At 36.6% G+C, this 26229-nt stretch overlaps 1 protein-coding gene across 3 annotated transcripts in view; it reads right to left on the reverse strand.

Moving 5' to 3' along the window:
- Positions 1-26229, reverse strand: part of CTNNA3 (catenin alpha 3) — a 1813915-nt gene that overhangs the window by 1309409 nt on the left and 478277 nt on the right. For all 3 annotated transcript variants that reach the window (XM_023205116.1, XM_023205115.1, XM_023205118.1), the window contains one exon: positions 13297-13560. In XM_023205116.1, the coding sequence (XP_023060884.1) occupies positions 13297-13560 (264 nt within the window). The remainder of the gene's footprint in view (positions 1-13296; positions 13561-26229) is intronic.

The raw sequence follows: 26229 nt of genomic DNA on the forward strand, positions 1-26229 counted from the left end.
CCCCCCCCCCCCCCCCCCCCCCCCCCCGCCCCCGGCCCCCAGCTCCAGTCCCTGAAGCTAGATGACCAAAGAATAAATTTGCAGTTTTGCTTTTAGCCTTGCCTACTCGCTGGTTCTTTTGTGCCCACTGGGCTGGTCTTAGAAAAACAAATCAGTCAGCGGTTCGAAACCAGTGAGGCCAACATGGCGAAACCTTGTCTCTACTAAAAATACAAAAATTGGCTGGGCGTGGTGGCAGGCACCTGTAATCCCAGCTACTCAGGAGGCTGAGGCAGGAGAATCACTTGAACTCGGGAGGCGGAGCTTGCAGTGAGCTGAGGTCACGCCTTTGCACTCCAGCCTGGGTGACAAGAGCGAGACTTCATGTCATAACAAAACAAAACAAAAATTGTAATGCATAAAAATAACAGATACAATTTTAAAAGGAAATCAATTCCATTGACATATATAATTTTTTGTTCATTATATTAACTAGTGAGATCTAGCAGTGAGCCTAATAACTCTCACAATTCAGACACAGTGATAAGCATACATGATGTAATGTGGTATGAAAATATCTGTAATTTCTATAAGTGACAAAGTCTTAGGTATCATATGCACTGTGGTTTGTATTTAATAATATTAATAACTAAAGTGCTAAATTTCAAATAGAACTTTGTAAAATAAAGAACTATTTTTTTTCCTCATCCACGTCCACAGACACCCGGAATTCTACATATGAATCCCCATGAACTCTAGGTTAAGGACCTCTGTGGGAATTATAACAGAAATCAGGATGAGTTCTGCTACCAGAAAAACTAGGCAAGTCTACCACAAGAGCCAAGAAGCTTCTGCTCCAAGAAGATAAACTATTTGCTTTGCATGTTCTAAAGGGCTACCTACATCTGCATATTGTCCTCCCTCTAGTATAATGACTTGACCTAGCACTCATAGAGTCAGAACCTTACAATCTTACAAACCTGCAAGATTACCCGAATACTCAGTCTAACTGAAAAATATACAGCAGCTTATAATACTGTATAATCTAGATTAATGGTTTGGAACATTTAGTGTGCTTAAGGATCACCTGGGAAGATTTATTTTTGAAAATGATTCATGATCCCATCATCAGAGTATGTCTAAATTGGGGAACAGAAATCTTCACTTTTAACTATCACCCAAAGTGATTCTTATGCAAGTGGTTAGTCACCAAACATTTGAGAAACAACAACAGAATTAGAGTCCCCAAAGTCAACAAACAGAAGAACTTAAGGAAATATAATTAGTATAATTAATTTTCTAAAAGAGATTTAAATGTTTATCACAGCTATAAGAACAGCCAGACCGGGCACGGTGGCTCATGCCTGTAATCCTAGCACTTGGAAGGCTGAGGTGGGTGGATCACCAGGTCAGCAGTTCAAGACCAGCCTGGCCAAGATGGTGAAACCACGTCTCAACTAAAAATAAATTTTAAAGAAAAATTAGCCAGGTGTGGTGGCGGGTGCCTGCAGTCCCAGCTACTTGGGAGGCTGAGGCAGAGACTTGCTTCAACCCGGGAGGCGGAGGTTGCAGTGAGCCAAGATCACGCCACTGCACTCCAGCCTGGGTGAAAGAGCAAGACTGTCTCAAAAAAGAAAAAAAAAAAAAAAAAAACCACGGAAAACACCACCAATATTCTTGGAAATTTAAAATGGTATTGCAAAAATAAAAACTAGACAGTTGAAGACTTAAAGAGCAGAATGAAAATAGCTAACATCAAAATCAGTGACCAGAAAAGAAAGCCAAAAATTCTCCCAGAATGGAAAGGATATGCAAAGTATGAGACAAAAATTAAAAGCCACAAGACTCATCCAGACAGGCCAACCATCTTAATAAGAGTTTTAGAAGAGGAAAAAAATGTGTCTCTGCCTATAAAAGGGTCTGGAAAATATATACCAAGTCCTTAATTGCAGTTATCACTGGCAGTAAGAACTGAATGGAGGTGAAGTGAAAAGAGACATTAACTTTTTTCTTTATTTCCATAATTGTATAATTATAAGAATAAATTCATGTATTCCTTATGAAATTAATCTAGACATGAATAAAATTATTGTCAAAGATACACCAGGAAAATGCTAATAAAAAGGAAGCCAAGAATATCAATATTAACACTAGACAAATTGAATCAGAGTAGACACTATTAAACAAAATAAAGAGGAACATTTTATAATAATAAAAGGTACCTTCCACCAGGAGGTCATAGGAATCAAGAAAACTTCTAAATCTAATAATATAGGGTGTTTTTGTTGTTGTTGTTGCTGTTGTTGTTGAGACAGAGTCTCACTGTCACCAGGTTGGAGTGCAGTGGTGCAATCTTGGCTCACTGCAACCTCCACCTCCCAGGTTCAAGAGATTCTCTTGCCTCAGCTTCCCAAGTAGCTGGGTTTACAGGCACACACCACCGTGTCTGTCTAATTTTTGTATTTTTAGTAGAGATGGGGTTTCACCATGTTGGCCAGGCTGGTCTCAACCTCCTAACCTGGGGTGATTCACCTGCCTCGGCCTCCCAAAGTGTAGGATTATAAGCATGAGCCACCGTGCAGGCCTAATAGAGGTTTTTAAATGTATGGAACAAAATACCACTAGAAATACAAGGAGAAAATGGTATTTTGCTGTAATGTGAAAGACTTCAACTCACCTCTCTCAAACAGGTGAAACAGAAAACAGGAGTAAAAATGAAGACAATTTATTTATTACAATTAAGAATTTTTAAAACTTCCTCCCAAAGAGAGAATACACAATTTTTTCAAATATATATAAATACGACTTTCAAAACATGAATTAAGCCACAAAAAATTTCAGTGTTCCCCCCAAAAAATTCCAAACATTTTCCAAAATAAAGTCTATATTTTCTGACCAAAATTCAGTAAAACTAGAAATTAATTTTAAAGGATGACAAAAACAAACAAAAAACCATTTTAAAACACCAGAAACCAATTTAAAAAATTTTAAAACACACTTCTAGAAGTATAAGACAAAAAAAAACTAAGTTAAAACTAACACCTGTTTTTTAAAAATACAGATAAAAGTACTGCTTATTAAACATAAGGTGTTCAGAGGGAAGCTGACACCCTGAATGAGTTTACAAAAGAAAAATCTAAGTAAGAAAAACAGAAAAAGAGAGACTAAAAATTAACTCAATAAACATATTCAAGATATTATAAAAGATCAACAGATTAACCTAAGAAATTAGAAAATATAAGTTAATAAAAATAAAAGCAGGCCAGGTGCAGTGGCTCACACCTGTAATCCCAGCACTTTGGGAGGGCAAAGCAGGTGGACCACAAGGTCAGGAGATTGACACCAATCTAGCTGACATGGTGAAACCCGTCTCTACTAAAAGTACAAAAAATTAGCCAGGCATGATGGCATGAACCTGTAGTCCCAGCTACTCAGGAGGCTGAGGCAGAAGAATTGCTTGAACCTGGGAGGCAGAGATTGCAGTGAACTGAGATTGCGTCACTGCACTCCAGCCCGGGTGACAGAGTGAGACTCCATCTGAAAAATAAAAATAAAAATAAAAGCAGAACGTAATTAAAGTAATTAAATAGTAGTCTTCATTACTAAAAAGAAAATTCTTTACAGAGAAGAAAATTTAAAAAGTCAGATTTTTAAAATTCAAACTAAAAAAAAAAGAAGACACGTGTTCCTAATGTCGTTCATCTATTGCCTCTTTTTTGTAAATATCTGTGGAATACAACTTGACACTTTGATATATTTATGCATTGAGGAATGACTGAATCAAGCTAATTAACATGCACCTCACATACTTTTTTCTGGTGACTCTTCTATTGAGGTTTTCTTTTTCCATAGCTATTTGAAAGATATGCATTCTCTGTTGTGTGTGAAGTTCTATACATCAAATGAACTTTCCATACTGCATATGGGGGGGCTCAATAAAAATAATAAACAAAAATAAAAACAGTTCTATTTTGAGGTCCTCTATAAATTTCAATCAGCAGTCAGTGTGAATTATCTGCTCCTATTACACAATCCCTTCATCGGCACTCATATTTATTTTTCCTTCATGCCTTTTCTCATTTTGCATTGCTCACAAGTATGCTCCCTAATTAACGCTAAATTAACACTAAGGCTAAACATCATCAAGGAGGCAGCATCCAAGAAAGCCCAACCTGTGTCATGTGAGTGAGAATCTAAAGGAAGTGTTGTGCTAGCTTTTAATGCTTGATTTATGGTATTCTCATCTCCTGAATAGGCATGCAATTTTTAGGATTGGAGGCTTTTTATTTTTACTTCTTTTCTAGCTCCCATGAAGCACATGACAATGTGGAAATAGAGAACGAGTAATTAATAAATATTGATGATTAACTGATGGTCATGAGACTCATGATACAAACATTTTATAAGAATATGTTTTTAAAACTTTGCTCTGGATTTGTTTTGGTTTTTTCAAGTTTTGGAGAAAAAAAAATTTACTATATCTGGCTACCAGAGTTTTCTCCAAGCTTGACATCAGGTCCATATAATAGCAAACCTTGAACATTATCTATAATACCATGTACATCACAGGTCTAAGAGTCCCAAGAAGCCAAGAACAAACAAGGTCTAATAATCATTACTACCCTATGTGTTTTATTTAATCATCAAGATAAAGGAGATGTTGTCCTTCTTTTATTGGGTAAATATTTATTAGATGCATTAAAACCTCACACCAGGTTCTAAAATACCAACAATTCATTGCTTTTTCAGTAAATATGTTTTAAGCAATTACTATGTACCTGGCACCTTGCTAAGTAGTGACAATATAAATATGAATAAGGCATTATTCCTCTACTCATAGAACTCATCCAGTAGTAAAGACAGATGCATAAACAAATAAACATATTAAACTCAAGACTTAATTGTATTCCAACAGTGTCCATCATTTGTCACAAGAGCATTATTTGGAAAGAGTAATTGTTGGGAGGGCTCACAAAATACGTGTTCAAGTTGTAACTCTTCTAATTCCTGTTTATTTGACTTTGGACAAGTTATACAACCTGACAGAAGAGTAGTTTGCTCCTCTATAAAGTACACAATAACTCCTGACCTATGTGCTCTACAAAGCAATTTGATACTACTAATAAAATGTGCAGATAAACACCCTAAATAGTACAAATGTGAGACGCTAGTACCTTAAATTTGTATTAAGCCAGTACCTAGCACAAGGGCTCACACAGACATTAATTACACAGAAAATAGATTTAATAAATATTTGTTAAATATAAACAGTACATTGTTGTAGCACTTATTCTCAGATTTACCACTCATTTTAACACACTTTATTAAATTTCATTATTAACTACCTCAAACATAAGAGAATGTATGAATAAAGAACACAACACACATCCATCTACTAACCCAGCTTCAGAAAAACAGTATGCTCAGTAGCTTTAAAGCTCCTGATGTGTCTATGCAACCTCTTTCTCCCCACTCCTCAATTTTGCATAAATCATTCTCTTCCTTCTCTTTATATCTTACTAGATATGCCTGTACCACGAGAACTGTGTTGTTCAATTTTGCTTGTGTGAGCCTTTATATAAAAGTAAAAATGCTGTATGAATTCTTATATGGCTTGCTCTTTTATGGTAAAGCTTTATGTTTTGGTATCATTCATATTGATATGCATTACTGTAATTTACTCATTTTTATTCTTTATGGCCTCATGTCTAAGTTTAAAGGGAGTGTTTTTAATTACTCAAATTTAACTATGAAGTTTACTGTAGAAATTTACAGTAACCCTTCATCAAGTTAAGAAAACTCACTTCTGTTCCTAGCTTTCTAGAAGTTTTAAATAAATTATATTGAATTTTTCAAATGTTTTCTGTATCTACTGAGATTATTATATAGTTTTTCTCTTTTAACTTGTTCATGAGGTGAATACCATCAGTAAATGTTCTAATGTTGAACTAACATTACATCCCTGGAATAAATTCAACTTTGTCATAACGACTTTTTTATCTAGTGCTAAACAATTTACCCATATTTTATTTGAAATTTTTGCATCTCATTTCATAAATTAGATTGACATGTGAATTTCCTTACTTATCTGACCTGTGTAGTGTCGTTTCACACTTGCTTCACCAATTTCATGTAATGAATTGGAGAGCTTTTTTTTTTTTCTATTCTCAGGACACTGCTATAAAAATACATTTACATATTCCTGGAAGAGTTTGTAGTATTCTATCACACTATCAGAGCCTCCTATTTGCTTTCAGTAAAAACTGTTAACTACTAATTCTATTTAATTATTTCATTCATATTGTCTATACTTGAGTCAGTTTTGTCAATTTATATTTTCTTAGGAATTTTTCCATTTCATCCAAATTTTCATTTGTATCAGTATAAATTTGTTCATATTTTTAGTGTTTTAGTATTTATAATATTTAATATTTAGTCATAACCCTGTAGTTATGACTTCTCTTCTGACTTTCACTCTTACATGTTGTTTTTTTGTCTGCTTTCAGTATTCCTAATTTATCTCACCAGCAGTTGGTCAATTTTATTGGTCTTTACAAATAATACACTTTTGGCTTTGTTGATCTTCTCTACTGTATCTTTGTTTGTGATTTAACTAATTTCTATTCTTACCTTTATTAATTTTTTCCTTCTGGGTTTTTTATATTGTCTATTTCATACTCCAAGTATAAACTTAGTTCCTTAATATCCAGCTTTCTTCTTTCCTAATATAAGCATGTGTAGTTGAGAAATTTCCTTCTATGTACTCCCTTTAGCTATATCTCTCAAGTTTTGTTGTTGTTATACATTATCATTATTTCTCAGTTATAAGTATTTTTTACTTTCAATTATAATTTATTCATGACCCAGTAGTTAATACAGATGTGGTTTTCAAAAAGGATTCCAAATAGTAGGGTAATTTCACTTATTTACCTAAATACATTTCTAGGGGGCCTACATAAAACTAGTGCTTTGGAAATCATTGACTCAGTACGCAGTCAATTTTTGTTGATTTTCCATGTGTCCTTGAAAAGAATGTGTTACAACCTCCTGGTGAATTTATCCTCTTATCAGTAGATAGTAACAGTCATTAGCATTTTTACTAGTATTGATATAGCTATATCAGCTTTCTTCAGTTAGAGTTTGTTAGATATCTTTTTATCCTTTAACTTTCAAACTATCTTGATTCTTAAGTTTTAGATGTGCTTTTTATAAACAGCATATAGCTAGATTTTGTTTTACATTCTAAGCTGTCAGTCTTTTGTCTTTGGAGAGTTTAGGTTTTCTTTTTACATTTATGATGATTCCAAGAATATCTGGATTTATTTTATTATATTTTCTACTGTGCATACATCCTTCTTTTTCCATAGTGTTTTTTCCTCCATTTTTTTCTTCTTTTGGACAAACTGAGTTTCTTATTTTCTCATTGCATTTTTCCTTTGCCATATTTGGCAATTATACAGTCTATGACTATACATTTTTAATAGTTACTCTAGACATTTTAACATGCTTATTAAGATAAATGCCTAACATAAGTCAGTATTTTTATCCTTCTCCCAAAAATATATAAAGACCCTAGAACATTTAACTATGATTCTATTCATCCTAATTATACACTGTGTTTCCAGACACAATCATTCCATAATTTTAATTACACAAAGTATACATAGTTATTAATCATTTATAAAAAGTAATATGTAAGCAGTAATAAACACTTATGTTTACCATTTCCTCTGCTTACAAATTCCTGCATTTGCACCCTTGTTATATGATAATTTTTTATTTTTCTTTAACAATTTCTTCAGTGAAAAGTTGTTGACAATAAACTATTCATGTTTGGGACTGGGTAAAAATATATTTATCTTTTTTCTTGAAAAATAGCTGTATCATGTACTGAACTCAAGGTTAACAGTTATTTTCTCTGAGAATGATTTACTGTCTTGTAGCATTCATGTTTAAGAACTCGGCTATCATTCACAGGTAATCAATCATCATTCACAGGTAATTCTTTTTTTCCTATTTTCTTTTAAAAATATCCTTTTGGTCTTTGGCATTCTTCAGTTTCACTATGATACGTGTAAATATAGGTTTCTTTAAATATATCTTGCTTGGGATTTACTGGGCTCTTTAGCTATAGAGAATGGTGACTTCCATCAGTGCTAGGAAATTCTCATTATCTGTTTTATACTTCTCTCTCTTCTGAATTTTATATTAGAATATTTTAGAACTTTTCATGGCATATATCTTAACTGCTTTTCAAAAAATATTTTTTACTTCTGTGACTTTCTGTGGGAAACTCAAAGTAACCTCTTCAAATATTTTTCAGATCTTTCAGATCATCAATTCTCTAATCTAATCACCTGTTTTGCCTAACCGTTGAATTTTTCATCATTATGTTTTTCATTTTAGATAGCTGACAGTCTTTTCTTCCTTCAACATGTTCATTAGGGAATAATGTATATTAAAAATACTAACTTTTTTCAGTACCTTATAATTTCAATATCTACAGTGTTTGCAGATTGGGGATTCTGTAGTTTGCTCATTTTATGAAGTTACTCAAGATGGCTTATTTGTGTTTTTTGTGAAAACCATCTTCCTTGGAACTGTATGAGAATTTTTTGAAAGCTGTGTATAAAGTGCAGAAAGAATTTGAGTTTCCTTCTGGCAGATCTCTGGAGGTATTGCTGGGATAAGGCAATTTTAAATTAGATTTTTGGACAGGGTTTTAGAGGCTACACAGATAATATGAATGCTGACCCAAAGTCCAGATAAGGACAGGCCTATGGCTAGAAAATTCCAACATGGATTCTGTTCCTTTTTTCTGAGCTTCCCAGAGCCAAGGCTATGCTAGTCAAGTTCTCCCAATATCTTCTGCTATTTGGGTTAGTGTTTTTTTCATTTCTCTAACAAGGTGGTCAAATTTTAAAGATTCCCAGTAACAGGCAAATGCATCTTATGGGACTATCCAATTGGCAAGATACAGAATTTATCTTTTGTATAAATTCTGTTCATAGTCTTTCAAAGTTCAAGCTCCAGGCCATAATTGAAAAGCAGTTCCCCCATCCCCCAACACAATGCTGGTGCTGGCTTACTAGTTAGGATTTTGTGCTTTTTGTATCAGCCTCAAATAATTTCCATAATTCACTTATCAGATATTTATGTATATAAAAATATTTTCTTCATCTCTTTTAGTTCTTATAGCTCACTATATATCTAGAAATCAAACCATTTTAAAAAATCATATTGATGTGCTTCTAGATACCAGTGATGTCTATTTCTTCTTTAGCTTCTAAATGCTAATCTGACTGACAGAGATCCTGTTTTCTCCTAAAGGTAAAAATGTAAGAACATGAGGAGTATCTTCCCCAAAATTATTACCCTTAGTAAAAGACAGAGTATCTGGGAAGTAACAGGGAACTCTGACTAAGGCTGGACAGCTGCTGAGAGAAGAGAATATATATAAAGTTTTCTCTCTTTGTGCTGCCTTACCACAGAAAGGATTCTGAGCAGCGTATCACCTACATGTGCTTCTGGTAGTTGCCATCACTATAAATTCATGGCCTAGTTAAAAGTTAAAGTAGAGCCATATACCTCCAAATACATCCACTTTCAGTCAGAGGAAGGAGAAAAAACAAGGGTAAGGAAAAAATGCTTTTCACTGCAAAATCACAAAATGACATGCCATATTATTATATTCATTCATTCATATTTACCTAGCACTTACTACATTTAGGGCATTACTCTAGGTGCTGGGGATACAACAGTAAACAATGACTATATGAATAATGATACATGAATATGTAAAAAAGGTTTAAAAAAGTGAATATGACAGCTCTTTGAAAATAAGAAAATAGACATACATATAATTTGTTATCATCTTTATTGCATGAGGATTCAGATAAGTCTTGTGTACCACAATGACAACAGCTGCTTTTTCCCTCCTCACAGGAGAAAATATGTCTTAATGGACTTGGAATTTTCAAAGCAATTTTTATTGGCAAAGTTTCTTGCTTCAAAACATTTTCAAAATTGTCTTAATCTACAATTCGACACTTCTCAACTCTCATTCAGTCTCAAATACAGAAGAAAACCCTTATAATTCACACTGGCCTTTCCAATAAATCAATTGATTTAGCCAGTATAGTGTTCTAATTCAACTTCTATTTTCTCCACTCATAAATTTCAGGTTTCATACCCACACCCAGTCAAGGGCCAGAATGAAAAATTTAACAAAAGCTTCAGCATAGTTGGTGAGTAAGCACTCTGATACATTCCACACTATAAACATTTAATGAGACTTGCTCCCAACAGAGTATTTACTACATCAATTTACTTAATAGCATTATATTTGCAGGAGCAAAATAGAGCAAAGGTTATTTTGGATGCTTTACCAATACAGCTTCCTGTAAATAATGAAAAGTGCAACCATTTAATTTACCAAATCATTAAAAAAGGTTAAATGCTCAATAAATTCTGCTTTATCTAGTTCAGACAGCCGCAGCAGCTATTTGTAACTTGGATATAAAAAATATAGAAAACTTAGGCATTTTTTACTAGTTTGCGCATCTGTATCTTCAACTAGAACTAAATTTCAAGGGTTGTTCAGACAGTTTAGAATCCTCATTAGGATCTCAGAGAAATATCTTTTGGACTCCCTCCCGCCTCGTGAAGAACAAGTGAGTCTGCCTTTCTTGAGAAAGAGAACACTCTATTACCCTGCCTATGCCCACTCCCATCGAAGTTACACATACACACACGCACACACACAGCACACACACTTTCTCCTCCTCTCCAACCGTTGCCATTTTGTGCCTGTAGCAGTCACTTTCAACTAAAATGAGAAAACAGAAGAGGTCTTAGAAGAAGGAATGATTTGGAAATTTCTTCTTCCATAATCCTAAAATACAGAATGCATTGTCAGAGATAAACTGGAGCTCTTCTGGGAGCATTCTCTGACACAGTTCTGTTTAGTACTACGAAAAATGTGCTATATGGGTTGAGTACTGCTAATTTAAAAATCTGAAATCCAAAATGCTCCAAAATCCAAAACTTTTTGAATGCCAGTCGATGGCACAAGGGGAAAATTCAGCATCTAACTTCATGTGACAGGTCACAGTTAAAATGCAGTCAATGGATTAAGAAAATGTGGCACATGCACACCATGGAATACTATGCAGCCATAAGAAAGGATGAGTTCGTGTCCTTTGTAGGGACATGGATGCAGCTGGAAACCATCATTCTCAGCAAACTATCGCAAGAACAGAAAACCAAATACCGCATGTTCTCACTCATCGGTGGGAACTGAACAATGAGATCACTTGGACACAGGAAGGGAAACATCACACACCAGGTCCTATTATGAGGGGGTAGGGGGGAGGGATAGCATTAGGAGATATGCTTAATGTAAATGATGAGCTAATGGGTGCAGCACACCCACATGGCACATGTATATATATGTAACAAACCTGCACGTTATGCACATGTACCCTAGAATTTAAAGTATAAAAAAAAATGCAGTCAAAACATCATTTCATGCACAAAATTATTTAAAATATTGTATAAAATTACCTTCAGGCTATGTGTATAGGATGTATATGAAACATAAATGCATTTCATGTTTACACATTAATCCCATTCCCAGGATAACTCATTAGCCATATGCAAATATTCCAAGATCCAAAAAATTCCAAAATCCAAACCACTTCTGGTCCCAAGCATTTCAGATAAGGGATAATCAACCTGTATGATCCTATCCATCTACTCTAGCAAATTTCAACATATCACACTCGACACTCCCCAAATACAGACTACAGATGGTCCCTGACTTGACTTAACAATGGTTCAACTTATAATTTTTTCCAGCTTGATCAAGGCACGAAAGTAATATATACTCAGTATGTATGTATATATAGTGTTTCAAGCCATATTATTATATTCCCAGGGTATATATGGCTTCCCAGGGCAGGGTAACCTGCATCCAGTGACTGAAAGAGACATACAGGCCTGGCCATTTCTGCCTGACAAGGTACACTCTGGAGGGCAATGCTCTCACCAGAGCTCCCTGCTGACTGGCCAGTTCTGTTGTGAGTATCAGAGAGATGATATACAGAACTAAAGAACTAATTAGAAAAATAATTACAAGGGTATGGTTGTGGAAGGTGAGTAGTTCTTCTATAGTAGGGGATGTGGCGTCTTGAAGGCCTTTGTGGGTCTAGATCTCAGGTAGACTTCTTCCTCTCTCCAGTCCCGCTCCCTCTCTCTTTCCTTCCCAAATGTAACACCTTGTTCTCCAAACTCCATTCTGTGTATGATTCTGGAGGACCCAGCCTACAACACTAGCCATGACTCCTTCCTTTCTCTCATGTCCCACATCCATTCTATCAAAATTCAGTTGACTCTACTTACAAAATTTAGCACTGATGTCCACTAAGACCACTCTAGTCTAAACTAAAACATGAAGTGGTTAATGTAAAGTGTATAAACGGAACCCGGGTTACTACAATAGCCTCTGGCCTGGTTTTTCAGTTCCTCTCATTGTTCTCCTTCAGTCTATGTTCCTTATGCAACCATCACAGTCCTTTTAAGACACAAGTCTCAGCATGTCATACCTTTGCTTAAAACCTTTCAGGGTATTCCCGTTTAACTTGGAGTAAAAGCCAAAGTCCTTAAAGGCATACACTGCCCTCAATGGTTGGTTCTCTAACCTTAGCTCCTACTACTCCTTGCCTTGCTCTCTCCACCCAGACACCCTGGTTTTTATGTTGTCACTTAAACATGGAGCACATACCTTCGAGCCTTTGCTCTAGATCTTCATCTGCCTGATTCCTGAACTCTTTCAAGGTTTTGGCATTATCTCACCTTCTCAATGTAACATACTATACAATTGTGTTCTCTACAATGTTTTTTGGTTTTATTTTTTACCTATAGTCACCTGCTAAAATGTACAAACTTGTCAAGGGCAGTGATCAGATATGTCCCAAGCACATAGAACAGTAATGCCAATAAGTATTTGTGGAGTGAATAAATCTTATGCTTCATAAGTAGATCTACGTGAAAGAAAGTCATCATTTCAGTCTAATTAATAATCACACTTCAAATTCATTGGTTTCCTTGGCAGAGATGTACAGGAGTCAGAAGTATACTAATAGAATATTTTCCTGTTAATCAATTCTTTGGAAGACTCAAGAAAGTGATAGAGACTAATCTGGATTTTTTTATTTTCTCATGCTCTAAATGCCAACATGTGGATCTTCTTCTGTTTTATTATTATTATTACTGTATTGGGACATTAGATCACACTTTATCTTTCTCCCGACTTACCTCCAGCTCATCAAGGGCACTTCCCAGAGTTGCTGCCTGAGGTTCTGATGGGGTTGTCATATTCTGGATCCCTTGTGAAGCATTTGAAATTACATTGAGAGCATTCTGAATTTCTTCACAAACTGTGTCCTTGCTTGCTTTGAGGGAAGCAACATCAGAATGCTCCAAACAAGCTGAACAAATTGAATGCAAGAGGGGAGAGTTCTCCTTCAATGAGGCTCGGGCTCCTGCAATTTCATCTCTCTGATTTGGAGATTTTAAGTCCTGAGAAGGGAAATAAAAAGAGTGGTATCTTACAATGGGTTATGGGGGAAAGACTTAAATTAAAAAGCTTCGTTTTTTAGTAAGTATAAATGAAAAGATAATAGACATCAAGAAGTCAGCTATAAGTTATAATCAAGGGCATCTATTATTTCTACATTCTTTCAGGTTCTGTTAAAAATTATGCAGCATAAACAATGAAGCAGTTAACAAGTAAAGGTCCCAATAGTGCGGATGTGTAAAGATCTATTACTATTCAGTCAAATCCTTGTCAGTCAAATCCTTATAAGTAGCTAAAACACTCTGACACTCATATTATTAAGTGCATTATAAGATAGCTTGAATTACAAGGACGCTGATTACCTCATTCCATAGATGTTGATAATTGCATTTAACCTTTCCATTAAAATTAAACCAACTGAGTTAAGAACAGTAAATGAAACCTACCACCATTCAGCTATATTTCTTTTCCTTTTCAGAAATACTAATAAATTAATCCTATATCATTCTTTCTTTGACATTTATTCAACAATTAGTTACTGAGCACTTAGCATATTCTAGCCCTTGTGCTAGACTCCAGTGTACAGATATGAAAAAATCCTACGAGGACCTTGATCTTCTTTCTTTTGGGGGGAAAGGGCCTACAGACAAAAAATAAACTAGATAAACAAATATCCAAGATGATTTCAGGTGACAATAAATGCTGTGAAGAAAACACAAAAGTGAAGTGTCATAGAGACTGACTTGCAAGGAGAAAGCTGCTTTAGGTTGAATGGCCAGAGAAGGTATTTCCTCAGAGATGACAATTTGCAGTAAATGTAAATGAACGGCATTGCATCGGACAGAAGAGAGAAAAGAGAATGTTCTATCTAAGTGATAGGTGATCAGAACTAGCTCAAGATACAAGAAGAAAATCTGGCAAGCCCTACCTTAACCAAGTGATGAAATTTAACATCATCAGTGATATCACATGGATATCATGTACCCCTTGATATACTGTGACAAGAAAAGTATGCCATTTCTGTGGTATTCCCTCCAGGAACCCATAATTCCAGTCTAATCATGAGAAAAGCAACAAACAAAATGAGATTGGTGAACATCCTAAATGACATCTGGGCAGTGTTCCTCAAGACCACTAACATCATGAAAAACAGGAGATTGACTGACAAACTGTCATAGACCAGAGAAGATTGGGGAGACATAACTAAATGCAATGTGGTACTGAGGATTAGATCCTGGAACAGAAAAAAAACATTCATGAAAAACTGCTGAAATCCAAATAACCATTATTAATAGTTAATAGCAATGCATCGGTATCCATATCTTTGTAATGGCAAATGTAAGATACAGTATTAACAATGGAGAAAACTGGAAAAAAGGTAAATGGGAACTCTCTGTACCAACTTTGCAACTTTTCTGTAAATCTAAAATTATTCCCAAATAAAAGCTTAAGTTAAAAAAAATAATTCAAGGGACATTTACAATAGTTCATTCACTTCATATACAACATTTCATATAATCTTCATAAAAACTTACGAGAAATGTGATTATTCCATTTTAAAACTCAAAACACTAAGGTTTCAAGAGACTAAGTTTCTTAGCCAAGTGGCAGAGCTAGATGGTGGCATTTCTTGTATTGTAACCCACGTCAGTGTAACTTCCAAGCCCTTATCCTAAAAACTATGTGCCACTCTTTCCTACATAGGAAAAATTTCTTATTTGCTACACAGCATGAGGACTTGTATTTGTATAATATCATGTAGCTTATAAAGTGCTTCTGTATAGTATCTTATTGATCATCACAATACTCTTTGAGGGAAGGAGTCTGCTATTATTAGTCCTATTTTAACTAAACAGGTGTTTGGTGTAAGAAGATAGAAACCAGTAAAGGAACTGAGATCTAAACCTAGTCTACTGATTGCTAATCTTACGCTTCTTTCACAAGGCTCTGCTACTCTGGGAATAATGTTGCCTAAGGTTAATAAATGGCTTGTGCTACTATATTTTTAGTTCCTTCCCTTCTGAAAATAAAAGCTGTCTGCTACTTCACTCAGGCTTTGGAGATATTAACTTCTAACGGTCCTCCCTACATTTTGTAACGAAGTAGCTATCATCCCACTGTTCATACTCACTAATTACCCAAGAAAAGACACTATGGTTTTCTTGGCTTGCTACGATTTCCCCCTTGTATATGCGGTCTGGGTTTTAGTTTTAGCTCTGTCATTAGCACTATGAGCTGGGTAACTCATCTCCTCTTTCGGTATCTGTCTTTCTATCTGTAAAAATGGGATAATGATACTTCTTCCAACTCTCTCACAAGATTGAGTACACAGCACATCAGAAACGGAATAGAAGTGGAAAATAGAATAAAGGTATAGAAAGAATATGGAATGGTTTTATTCCTTACATCTGTCAAACTTGGTGTACTGTTTTTGTACTGTGATAATCTTAGTGATTTTCATATTTCCCACAACGTTACAAGTTCTACCTACAGTCATCAGTGTAACTTAGGGGATAAATAGTTTAATGTTTAGAAAGGATCAGAGCTCCTCAGATGAGTAATAATTGAAAGTATAAATGTTCCGAAAGAGGTGAAGCAAATTCTCTGATATTACTGTACAGTCAACTTAATACATAATTCCTTCTGAAGTGACCTATACCTCATGCTTCTTTATTTAGAAGGACAGTGTCAAGGTTTAGGTTGTTTCTGAAAGGTGAAAAACTTGAACATACATTATAACCAAGAAGGCTAACATTAAAATTATTTCTTTTGCTCTAAAGGTGGCAATGTGTAATCTGACAGTAAATTGTAGTAACTTTAATGCCATGGGTACTTCGAAATGTTAAAAATACAAATGTATTTTGAATTTGGAACCTATGCTTTGTCATCTCTGCCCAAGGCAATTACAGAATCCATGAGCCCAAATAGCAAGTCCTTGAAGCCTGCGAAAAACGACTGGATCAGTGAACATAACAAATGTACGTTACAGCAGTGGACGGGGGAAAGGGGCAGGTTACAGAGTTTATGTAAGGAAAATTGACAAGGCATGACCATTTCTCCCACAGGACATCAAGCATGGTAAACTTAATGTAGTAAATAGGCACACAGATAAAAGAGAAATTAATGACTGTCACCTCCTAAATGTATGTTGTGGTAGTGGTGTCTGTGGTTGTTTTATTTTAACTGATGGTACCATAGGTTCAAAGGTTCATAGGTTGTCCATTTACCCTAAAATTTGCATCAGGTCAAAATAGGAATTAAATAGTAAAGTTAATCAAGGATTTCTTTGGATGGAGTCGTATAAAGAATTCAGCTCCTCAAGGATTGATACTTATTTATAATCTTTTTTTAAATGCTCCAGAAGAAAGCTCACAGGAGATTTCCAAGTTAAGAAGACATTAAATGTTTCCAGCTGACGAAGAAACACACAGATGGGATTTAAAAAGACCTTACAAGTCTGTGCAAGTGGGTAGAGAAGTAACATATGAGTTTTAACCCTGGCAAGAGAACAAAATATATTTAGGAATATTATTTTAAAAAATAAAAATGGAGGGTTTTAAGCTATCAGTTAATTAATTCAACCATTCCTTCAACCTGTACTATGTTGAGCGTCTCCTATGCTGAGCCTCAACTTTGCATCAAGGCAATGTGCTAAATGTTGGAAATGCAAAGATAAAGATCAGAAGGGGAGACAAACACATTTACATGGGTACTAAAATAGAGTTACCCACAGCATAGAGGACAGTCTCTCAGCTTGAAGGGATTAAATAAAATTTCTCAGAGAATGTGAATCTTTTCTCCAGCTTTATTGAGGTATAATTAACAAATAAAAATTGTGTATATTCAAGGTGTACAATATGATGCTTTCATATACATATACATTGTGTAATGATTACTACAATCATATTAATCAATATATCCATCACCACAGTTACCCTTTGCATTTGTGTGTATGTGCTGTGAGGACATGCAAGATCTATTCTCTTAGCAAATTTCAAGTAAGCAATACGGTATTATTAACTATCTTCCCCATGCTGTGAGTTAGGTCCCTAGAACTTATTCATCTTATAATTGAAAGTTTATACCCTTTGACCAATATGTCCCCATTTCCCCCACACACCAACCCCTGGCAACCATGGTAAAACTGCTTCTACCAGTTCGACTTGTTTAGATTCCACATACAAATACAATCATACAATACTTACTTTCTGTGTCTGGCTTATTTGACTTAGCATAATGTCCTTCAGGTTCATCCAAGTTGTCATAAGTGGCGGGATTTCAGGGAAGGTGAATCTTAAACAGTGAGTATAAATTATCACTATGAGGGAGGACCCACAGACCCTTTGAAGGAAGCGGACTGCTCCTGCAAAATCTGGGATACACCCCAAATACTGTGAGTGCCCCACTGCAAAAGTGGGAAAGGGAGAGCCTCCTCTCCTGAATACACACGCCCACTGGAGCAACTGAAGGTCCATTTGTGGGAGAAGTTTCTGACCTTACCTGGAGCTGAGTCAATTTAAAGAGCCAAGCAAAAATACAGCGGTAGAGGAAGCAGCAGAAAGTCCCTGGGAGCCCAGCTGGGTCCCCAATCAGACCATTCCTGTCTGGCACCACAGGGATCCACTGGGAGGGCAGCCAGAGAAGCAGGGGGAGGGGGAAGGGGAAGCATCACAGCGAGAAGGAAAATTCCAGCTGAACTTTGTAACAATTTGAATAGGGTGAGAAGCCTCCTGGCCAGAACTTGAGAGAGGGTGCGAATCCAGTGTGCAGACTCCACAGCAGAGGAAGAACCAGGCCGTTTTCATTTGAAGGTGGCAGGTGGGTAGCCTGGGGCAAGTTCTCAAGCCCGGCTTGCCCACACCTGGAAACAGACTCGGGGCTGTTTGGGGGCACGGTGGGAGTGAGACCAGCCCTTTGGTTTGTGTGGGAGCTGAGGGAGGCCTGTGACTGCCGGCTTTCCCCGACTTCCCTGACTTCCCTGACTTCCCTGACAACCTGGATGACTCAGGAGAGGCAGTCATAATCCTCTTAGGTGCACAACTCCATTGACCTGGGAACCTCACTCCTGACCCCCACAGCAGCCACAGTAAGACCCGCCCAAGAAAAGTATGAGCTTAGACACACCTAGCCCTGTCCCTACTTGATGGTCCTTCCCTACCCACCTGTAGCTGAAGACAAAAGGCATATAATCTTGGTAGTTCTAGGACCCTGCCCACTGCCAGTTCCTCTCCATACTACCACAGCTGATGCAGTCTGCAAAACGCCATCTCCCAGGAGGCGGCCAACCAGCACAAAAACAGAGCATTAAACCACCAAAGGTAAGAACCTTCATGGAGTCCACTACACCCTGCTGCCACCTCCACTAGAACAGGTGCTGGTATCCACAGCTGAGAGACCCACACATGGTTCACATCACAAGACTCTATACAGGTAACCCCCAGTACCAGCCCAGAGCAGGGTAGACTTGCTGGGTGGCTAGACCCAGAAGAGAGACAACAATCACTGCAGTTCAGCTCACGGAAAGCCACATCCATAGGAAAAATGGGAGAGTACTATATCAAGGGAACATCCCATGGGACAAAAGAATCTGAAAAACAGCCTTCAGCCCTAGACTTTCCCTCTGACAGAGCCTACACAAATGAGAAGGAACCAGAAGAAAAAATCTGGTAATACGACAAAACAAGGCTCTTTAGCACCCCCAAAAAGCACACTAGCTCACCAGCAATGGATCCAAACCAAGAATAAATCCCTGATTTACCTGAAAAAGAATTCAGGAGGTTAGTTGTTAAGTTAATCAGGGAGGGACCAGAGAAAGGTGAAACCTAATGGAAGGAAATCCAAAAAACAATACAAGAAGCGAAGGGAGAAATATTCAAGAAAATAGATAGCTTAAAGAAAAAATGATCACAAATTCAGGAAACATTGGACACACTTTAGTAATGCAAAATGCTCTGGAAAATCTCAGGAATAGAACTGAACATGTAGAAGAAAGAAATCCAGAGCTCAAAGACAAGGTCTTCAAATTAACCCAATCCAACAAAGAAAAAAGAATAAGAAAATATGAACAAATCCTCCAAGAAGTCTAGGATTACGTTAAACGACCAAACCTAAGAATAATTGATGTTCCTGAGGAAGGGGAGAATCCTAAAAGCTTGGAAAACATATTTGGGGGAATAATCAAGGAAAACTTCCCCAGCCTTGCTAGAGACCTAGACATCCAATTACAAGAAGCATAAAGAACACCTGGGAAATTCAGCATGAAAAGATCATTGCCTAGACACATTGTCATCAGGTTATCCAAAGTTAAGACGAAGGAAAGAATCTTAAGAGCTGTGAGACAGAAGCACCAGGTAACCTATAAAGGAAAACCTATCAGATTAACAGATTTCTCACCAGAAACCCTACAAGCAAGAAGCAATTGGGGCCCTATCTTCAGTCTTGTCAGACAAAACAATTATCAGCCAAGAATTTAGTATCCAGTGAAACTAAGCATCATATATGAAGGAAAGATACAATCTTTTTCAGACAAATGCTAAGAGAATTTGCCATTACCAAGCCACCACAACAATAACTGCTAAAAGAAGCTCTAAATCTTGAAACAAATCCTAGAAACACATCAAAACAGAACCTCTTTAAAGCAGAAATCACGCAGGACCTATAAAACAAAAATACAAATTAAAAACAGAAACAAATAGTACATAGACAACAAATAGCATGATGAATGCAATGGTACCTCACATCTCGATACTAACACTGAATGTAAATGGCTTAAATGCTCCACTTAAAAGATACAGAACCACAGAATGCATAAGAACTCACCAACCAACTATCTGCTGCCTTCAGAAGACTCATCTAACATGTAGACTCACGTAAACTTAAAGTAAAGGGGTGGAAAAAGGCATTTCCTGCAAATGGACACCAAAAGCAAGCAAGGGTAGCTTTTTTTTTTTTTTTTTTTTTTTTTTTGAGATGGAGTTTTGCTCTTGTTGGCCAGGTTGGAGTGCAATGGCACAATCTCAGCTCACTGCAACCTCCGCCTCCTGGGTTCAAGTGATTCTCCTGCCTCAGCCTCCTGAGTATATACACAGGCCGAGGATTACAGGCATGAGTCACCATGCCCAGCTAATTTTGTATTTTTAGTAGAGATGGGGTTTCTCCATGTTCGTCAGGATGGTCTCGAACTCCCAATCTCAGGTGATCTGCCCGACTTGGCCTCCCAAAGTGCCAAGATTAAAGACCTGAGCCACCACGCCCGGCAAAGGGGGTAGCTCTTCTTATATCAGGCAAAACAAACTTTAAAGCAATGCCAGCTAAGAGACAAAGAGGGACATTATATAATGGTAAAAGTCCTTGTCCAACAGGAAAATATATCAATCCTAAACATATATGCAACACTGGAGCTCCCAAATTTATAAAACAATTACTAATAGACCTAAGCAATGAGATAGACAGCAACACAATAATAGTGGGGGACTTCAATACTCTACTGACAGCACTAGACAAGTCATCAAGACAAAAAGTCAACAAAGGAACAATTGATTTAAATTATATCTTGAAACAAGTAAACTTAACAGATATATGCAGAACATTTCATCCAACAACCACAAAATACACATTTTATTCAATAGCACATGGAACTTTCTCCAAGATAGACTATATAATAGGCCATAAAATGAGCCTTAATAAATTTAAGAAAACTGAAATTATATCAAGCACTCTCTCAGACCACAGTGGGAAAATACCAGAAATCAACTCCAAAAGGAACCTTCAAAACCATGCAAATATGTGGAAATTAAATAACCTGCTCCTGAATGAGCATTGGGTCACAAATGAAATCAAGATGGAAATTTAAAAATTCTTCAAACTGAACAAAATCCTCTGGGATACAGCAAAGGCGGTGCTAAGAGGAAAGTTCATAGCCCTAAACACCTACATCAAAAAGACTGAAAGAACACAAACTGACACTCTACGGCCACACCTCAAGGAACTAGAGAAACAAGAACAAACCAAACCCAAACCTAGCAGAAGAAAGGAAATAACCAAGATCAGTGCAGAACTAAATGAAATTGAAACAAAATAAAAACAAAAGATAAATGAAACAAAAAGCTGGTTTTTTGAAAAGATAAATAAAATTGGTTAGCAAGACTAACCAAAAGAAGAGCGAAAATCCAAATAACCTCATTAAGAAACAGGAGATAGCCCAGGCATGATGGCTCATGCCTGTAATCCCAGCACTTTGGGAGGCCGAGGTGGGCAGATTACAAGGTCAGGAGTTTGAGACCAGGTTGGCCAACATGGTGAAACCCCGTCTCTACTAAAAATACAAAAATTAGCAGGGTGTGGTGGTAGGCACCTGTAATCCCAGCTACTTAGGAGGCTGAGGCAGCAGAATCGCTTAACACCAGAAGGCAGAGGTTTCAGCGGGCTGAGATTGTGCCACTGCACTCCAGCCTGGGCAACAAGAGTGAAACTCCATCTCAAAAAAAAAAAAAAAAAAAAAAAAAGACAGAGACAGGAGATATTACAACTGACACCACTGAAATACAAAAGATCATTCAAGGCTACTATGAACACTTTTATGCACATAAACTAGAAACCTAGAAGAGATGGATACATTCCTGGAAAAATACAGCCTTTCTAGCTTAAATCAGTAAGAATTAGATACTCTGAACAGACCAATAATAAGCAGTGAGACTGGAATGGTAATTAATAAATTACCAACAAAAAAACCCAGGACCAGATGGATTCACAGCAGAATTCTTCCAGACATTCAAAGAACTGATACCAATCCTTGTGACACTACTCCACAAGATAGAGAAAAAAGGAACCCTCCCTAACTCATTCTATGAAGGCAGCATCGCCCTAACACCAAAACCAGGAAAGGACATAAACAAAAAAGAAAATATGGACCAATATCCCTGATGAACATAGATGCTAAAATCATTAACAAAATACTAGCTAACTGAAACCAAAAACATATCAAAAAGATAATCCACCATGCTTAAGTGGGTTTCATACCAGGGATGCAGGGATGGTTTAACATATGCGAATCAATAAATGTGATACATCACATAAACAGAATTAAAAACAAGAATCACATGATCATCTTAATAGATGCAGAAAAAGCATTTGACAAAACCCAGGAGCCCTTTATAATTAAAATTATCAGGAAAATCAGCATACAAAGGACACATCTCAGTGGAATAAAAGCCATCTATGACAAACCCACAGTCAATATTATACTGAATGGGGAAAAGTTGAAAGCATTCCCTCTGAGAACTGGAACAAGACAAGGATGCCCACTCTCACCACTCCTCTGCAACATAGTACTGGAAGTCCTAGCCGAGAGCAATTAGACAAGAGAAAGAAATAAAGGGCATCCAAATTGGTAAAGAGGAAGTCAAACTGTCACTATTTACTGACAATATGATCATTTACCTTGAAAACCCTAAACACTCCTCCAGAAAGCTCCTAGAACTGATACAAGAATTCAGCAAAGTTTCCAGATACAAGATTAATATACACAAATCAGTAGTTCTTCTATACACCAACAGTGACCAAGTGGAGAATCAAATCAGGAACTCAACCCCTTTTACAATAGCCACAAAAAATAAATAAATAAATAAATAAAATACCTAGGAATATACCTAACAAAGGAGTCGAAAGACCTCTGCAAGGAAAACTACAAAACACTGCTGAAAGAAATCACAAACGAAAGAAATGGAAACATATCCCATGCTCATGGATGGGTAGAATCAATGTTGTGAAAATAACCGTACTGCCAAAAGCAATCTACAAATTTAATGCAATCCCCATCAAAATACTACCATCATTCTTCACAGGAATAGAAAAAGCAATTCTAAAATTCATATGGAACCAAAAAGAGCCTGCATAGCCAAAGCAAGACTAAGCAAAAAGAACAAATCTGGAGGCATCACACTACCTGGTTTCAAACTATACTATAAGGTCATAGACACGAAAACAGTGTGGTACTTACTGGTATAAAAATAGGCACATAGACCAATGGAACAGAATAGAGAATCCAGAAATAAACCCAAATACTTAAGCCAACTGATCTTTCACAAAGGAAACAAAAACACAAAGTGAGGAAAGGATACCCTTTTCAACAAATGGTGCTGGGATAACTGACTAGCCACATGTAGAAGAATGAAACTGAGTCCTCATCTTTCACCTTATACAAAAATCAACTCAAGATGGATTAAGGACTTAAATCTAAGACCTGAAATTGTAAAAATTCTAGAAGATAACATTGGAAAACCCCTTCTAGACATTGGCTTAGGCAAGGATTTCATGACCAAGAACCCAAAAGCAAATGCAAAGATAAATAGTTGGGACTTAATTAAACTAAAGAGCTTTTGCATGGCAAAAGGAACAGTGAGCAGAATAGACAACCCACAGAATGGGAGAAAATCTTCACGATCTGTAATCTGACAAAGACTAATATCCAGAATCTACAACGAACTCAAACAAATCAATAAGAAAAATAATAAACAATCCCATCAAAAAGTGGGCTAAGGACATGAATAGACAATTCTCAAAAGAAGATATACAAATGGCCAACTAACATATGAAAAAATGCACAACATCACTAATGATCAGGGAAATGCAAATCAAAACCACAAGGCAATACCACCTTACTCCTGCAAGAAAATGGCCATAATCAAAAAAAAAAAAAAAAAAGTAGATGTTGGCGTGGATGCAGGGATCAGGGAACAACTTCTACACTGCTGGTGGGAATGTAAACTAGTACAGCCACTATGGAAAACAGTGTGGAGATTCCTTAAAGAACTAAAAGTAGAAGTACCATTTGATCCAGCAATCCCACTACTAGGTATCTACCCAGAGGAAAAGAAGTCATTACATGAAAAAAATACTTGTACACATATGTTTACAGCAGGACAATTCACAACTGGAAAATCATGGAACCAACCTAAATGCCCATCAATCAAGGAGTGGATAAAGAAACTGTGGTGTATATATACAATAGAATACTACTCAGCCATAAAAAGGAATGAATTAATAGCATTTGCAGTGACCTGGATGAGACTGGACACTATTATTCTAAGTGAAGTAACTCAGGAACGGAAAACCAAACATCATATGTTCTCACTGATACGTGGGAGCTAAGCTATGAGGACACAAAGGCATAAGAATGACACAATGGACTTTGGGGACTTGGGGTGGGGAGGTGTGGAATTGGGGAAAGGGATAAAAGACTACAAATATGGTGCAGTGTGTACTGCTCAGATGATGGGTGCACTGAAATTTCACAAGTCACCACTAAAGAACTTACTCATGTAACCAAACACCACCTGTTCCCCAATAACTTCTGCAAATTTTTTAAATTAAAATTTAAAAATTCAAACATTGCCTAAGTATAATGGAAAAAAAAGAAGTTATCCCTATGGGCAATGCAGAACAAAAGAGCATGTGGAAAGGCCTGAAGCAAGAAAAGGTGAGGAACATGCAGGTTACTACAGGTGATATGACAAATTCAGGAAGCCTAAGCATGAATGGCGATGAATCCAGCAGGAAAGGCAGGCAAGAGACATTTCACATGCTCTGCTAAAGAACTCTGAAAGCAACAAGCTCAGATGCGTATTTACAAAGATTGCTCTGGCAATGGGTTTTTGAGTGGATTGGATAGAATGAAATTGCAGTCAGGGAGACCAGGCAATAATACAGGTCTGGGAAAGAGACAATGAGCGCCTGAACACTATTGCTAGGCTACAGTGAGATAGATCCAGGAAATTTTTAGGAGGTACAAATGGTAGGGCTTTGGTATATCTAGATGGGAGTGGGAAAGAGGAGGTATTTGAAAGCATCTAGAGAATTGTTTCAGCAATTGTGTAAGTAGTGATGCATTCACCACAATGAGAATACAGAGAGAAGAATGTGCTTGGAAGAAAAAGGTGAAATACATTTTGTCATCTGCCAAATGTAACATATCAGCACAAGATCCAAAGGAAAATACAATACACATGAATCTAGAATTCACAGGAGAATCTGGGCCACAAATAGCGATATGTGAACCACCAGCTCACAGTTGGGAGCTAAAGCCATGTGTGTGAAGGCTACAAGACCTGCACCAAGGGTGAATATTACAGTAAGGAGAAGAATCTAGGAGTCATTGTAAATTGTTCCTTGAGAATATCAACCCAGTAATTTTACGTGCTAGCCCCAAAGACCAAATATATATTTATATTAGCAAGAAGGGTATCAGCAAATACTGAACTCAAAAAAATTTTTCAATTAAAAGTATTTTTAAATAGGCCAGCAAACACATACAGATTACACAGTTTAGAATCTAAACTACTGTGGGTAATCATAGTCATCATACCTTAAGATAACAAAAGATTTTTCTTTAAAAGCAACTTTGAACAGAATGACTTATGTTTCTGGAAAGCTTAAAAATATGAGGTCTGTTCACCTTGAAAAGGGGAAATTTATATTGGAAAACACATGATAAAAACATCTATAAATCATGAATGAATTTGATAACTTGTTAATGGGCTTCTTTACTTAAATCTGGAGATGCTAGGTCACAGAAGTCGCTTTTAAGATTTGAGTAAAAGAAATTATATCTGATCATACTTCTGTCTCCACTACTTCATTATAATTCTCTTGAATGTAAGTACTATGGCTTACTT

The sequence above is a fragment of the Piliocolobus tephrosceles genome, chromosome 9 (genome assembly GCF_002776525.5).
Source record: "Piliocolobus tephrosceles isolate RC106 chromosome 9, ASM277652v3, whole genome shotgun sequence".
NCBI lineage: Eukaryota > Metazoa > Chordata > Mammalia > Primates > Cercopithecidae > Piliocolobus > Piliocolobus tephrosceles.